Source organism: Miscanthus floridulus, chromosome 9 (genome assembly GCF_019320115.1).
Source record: "Miscanthus floridulus cultivar M001 chromosome 9, ASM1932011v1, whole genome shotgun sequence".
Taxonomy (NCBI): Eukaryota; Viridiplantae; Streptophyta; class Magnoliopsida; order Poales; family Poaceae; genus Miscanthus; species Miscanthus floridulus.
In genome coordinates this window covers 71,467,438-71,470,463 of record NC_089588.1, presented here as the reverse complement: position 1 = coordinate 71,470,463, position 3,026 = coordinate 71,467,438, and the positions used below count along the sequence as shown (strand labels likewise).

The following is a 3,026-nucleotide window of genomic DNA, read 5'->3' as shown; positions in this document are numbered from 1 at the left end:
CCTCGCATGGCTTCTGAGGTCGTTTTATGGCTCCACCAACCAAACGGTCTTAAGCGAGTGGCTCCCGCGGAGGATTCCCGTTTTATGCGCTCTTACATGCTGTTGCGGTCCACTGGAGCAAAAAATCGAGCTTCCACCGCTCCTGTGTCAGACCCAGCAGCCACGGTAACTCTTTGCCCCTAAAGTTCCCAACAAATTACAACAACTGCCATCGTCTCCCCAACCAACCTTATCTGCTCGTTCGTAGGCTGAAGCCGCACGGTGTGGAGAGAAGAAGCTCCGTCCTCCCTCCATGGATGCACGGCAGCCCGAGAGGCAAGATGGCGAGGGGGTTATGGAGACCGATAGATCCGGCGGCTCTGAAGATGGATCCATGGGTGTCGTGGGCTCGGAAGGAGCGACGGCGGGAGGCTTCCGCGCCCTCCTCGCAGGAGCTGCAGGCGACGCAGTGGGCACCAGCCCCATCGGTTGGCCGCCAGGCACGGCCCGGGGCGGCGCCCCTTGGCCGAGCGTGGGCCCATGAGGTGGCGCGTGGCTGGGTGGCGGCGCATGGCCGGGACCGCCCCCGGTTGGCGGCGCGTGGGTGCTGTTCAACCAGGGGCATTTTGGACATTGTCCCTATCTTAGCCATTCATAACAGACATGAGGAGCTGTTCAGCCAAACGGTTTCCCAAAAGAGCTCCAGCTCCACCAGAGAATTTGCTCCAGCACAAGATCCAGAGCCAGAGCTGTTTTTAGAGGAGCCGGAACCCTACCCAACAGGGCCTAACTCAGGCGAGGTCATAGCATCCTTTCGAATATATACATACCAAATATTAATACAATATCACAGCCATTGATCCATCTATCCATCTTGTAGCCGTGTACTGCTATGAAACATTATTATCAGATATAGATAATTATATATATCGGGAAACCAGGAGAGGCCGACAATCTAACCGAGAGTCTCTCTTCTCTAATCTTCGGCTCAGATCAGTCGTGACAAAGGACACTCGGGCCAGTGGCACGAAAGTCAACGACAGGCTCAACGGTCACATTAACCTACAATGCACTCGAACTATGTTGATCAAAATATGCGCTCAATCATTCAAGCCGAGTGACTAAACACTTCAGACAAATTTGAGTATCAACACAACTCTCGTCGTTTTTTCACATTGTTGTTGAAATGGCCCGTTAAGTTCCCGTTATGGGCTGGCCAAGCTCTCCAACCAGACCTCGTCGCTGACAGCGGCGTCCTCATCGTTGTTACGGTGCCACGTCCATATTGCTCTCCTGTTGTCGATGATCCTCAGCCGCCCGTGCCCAAAGCTTGCCTCCCGGAACAGCGACAGGTGCGCCAACTCATGGTCACTGATGAATCTTCAGAACACAAGGAATTTAATTGTTAGTAGCGTTCATCAACACGACTAAGATGCATTTAGTTTGAGAGCAACTCATGTTGTCTGAATGGTACTTATGAGCTTTGTTGTTGCCTGCGTCACCAATGGTGATGTACATCGGGCCCTGGCTGTTGGCCTTGTTGTCATAAATCCTCGCCTGTGACGAACAACAATACATGAACTCGACAGTTGATACTACTAGCAAAATGCAATGTACTTACAAAGCGCTCATAGGCGTGGGTGTGAGAGGCGAAGACGACATCCACGCGCGCCTCATAGAGCAGGCTCTCCATGGCCCTGCGCATGTTCTCGGCCTCGCCCTGGTGCGCCCGGTTAGTGTTGTACCAGGGCACGTGCATGAGCACCAGCAGCCACGGCGTCCTGCGCCGGTCCACAGCCGCAAGGTCCCTCCGCAGCCACGCCTGCTGCTGCTCCATCGACCTGTCCTCGAGCTCGGCGTAGGAGCCCAGCATGACGACGTGCACCTTGCCGCCGGACGCGTCGAAGGAGTAGTAGAGGTTGGAGCTCGAGCCGCTCTCCTCGTGCGGCATGCGCCACCGTGCGTTGTACGCCACGAAGCGCCGCGCCGGCCTGTTGGTGTCGGGCTCGCGCAGCGTCTCCTTCTCGTGGTTCCCCTCCGTCACCATCCACGGCCGCGCGCTCGCCAGCGGCTGCACCAGCCTCCCCCACGAGTCCCACAGCGGCTGCTGGCTGTCCGCGTACGAGAGGTCTCCGGGAAGCAGCACCATGTCGTGGTCGTGGTCTGCGGCGGCGCCGATTTGGTACAGCGTCGATGCCGTCCACTCCGTCTGTCCCACGTCGCCAATGACGACGAACTCGATGGGCAGAGTGGCCGGAGGTGCCCGGAGGCTGAACTCGTCGCCGGCCCTGCCGCACCTGTAGTAGTAAGTCGTGCCCGGCTCTAGCGGGCCGATGGTGACGTGGTGTATGGCGCCCGATGTGTATGACAAGAACTGGTACGAGGTCTGGTAGCCCGTCTCGGACGCAGCAGTGTACTCGCCCGGAGATGTTCCGTACTCCACCACGGACGGTGCGCTGCGGTCGTCGGTGACCCAAGTAATTCGCATGCCGTGCGCCCCCACAGCCGAAATGTGCACCTGCTGTGTTGGAGCGAGAAAAGACGACAACTTATACTGCAGGTCTGCATCTTTGGGCCGGGACAGCTAGCGTACTATGCACTGGCTGCAACATGTTAATCGAAGCTGCAGGGACCTGTTGAGGATGGGATGCCGGCTTGTCGTGCGCCGTGAGCACCAGCGTCCGTTGCGGCGGCCGGACATACTCATCGTCATGGACGGACGGCATCATCTGGGACTCAGGTCCTGAGCAATGCAAAAGCAGTGCCTCAAAGTTGTTTTTGCTAGTGTAGAAGGAGCGCCGGAGGTTCGTAAATGACCGGGCGACCACCATCTTATAATACACTGATGACTTGGAAGATACGGAATCAGCACTTGGGACAGGCTCCTTCGTTGTTCGTTCTTGTAATAATATTGTAAGGAGACTGGTTTGAGCCGGTTCCGTGGTAACCAAGGCGACACGAGATGAGTAGAAGAGACAGATGAATGCGCGTCTTAGGAAGTCAAAGTTTAGTGGCAGATGCGTGTATATGGGTTTGGAACTTTGGAT

The 3,026-nt window shown here is 56.4% G+C and overlaps 1 protein-coding gene across 1 annotated transcript; it reads right to left on the bottom strand.

The window, feature by feature from the left end:
• Positions 1 to 1,083: 1,083 nt before the first annotated feature.
• On the bottom strand, positions 1,084 to 2,482 carry LOC136482120 (purple acid phosphatase 22-like). Its single transcript, XM_066479364.1, has 3 exons — positions 1,601 to 2,482; positions 1,454 to 1,536; positions 1,084 to 1,359 (listed from the first exon to the last, which is right to left on the bottom strand). The coding sequence occupies exons 1-3, from the start codon at positions 2,465 to 2,467 to the stop codon at positions 1,185 to 1,187; spliced, it is 1,125 nt and encodes a 374-aa protein (XP_066335461.1). The 5' UTR covers positions 2,468 to 2,482; the 3' UTR covers positions 1,084 to 1,184.
• Between the last annotated feature and the right edge of the window lie 544 nt (positions 2,483 to 3,026).

Bases quoted from the DNA above. Each gene is read 5' to 3' on its own strand.
- LOC136482120 (XM_066479364.1), bottom strand. From the start codon at position 2,467: ATGCGAATTACTTGGGTCACCGACGACCGCAGCGCACCGTCCGTGGTG. The intron at 1,537-1,600 runs GTAAGTACATTG...TGTTCGTCACAG, and splicing joins CCCACGCCTATGAGCGCTTT to GCGAGGATTTATGACAACAA. The intron at 1,360-1,453 runs GTACCATTCAGA...TGTGTTCTGAAG, and splicing joins GGCAACAACAAAGCTCATAA to ATTCATCAGTGACCATGAGT.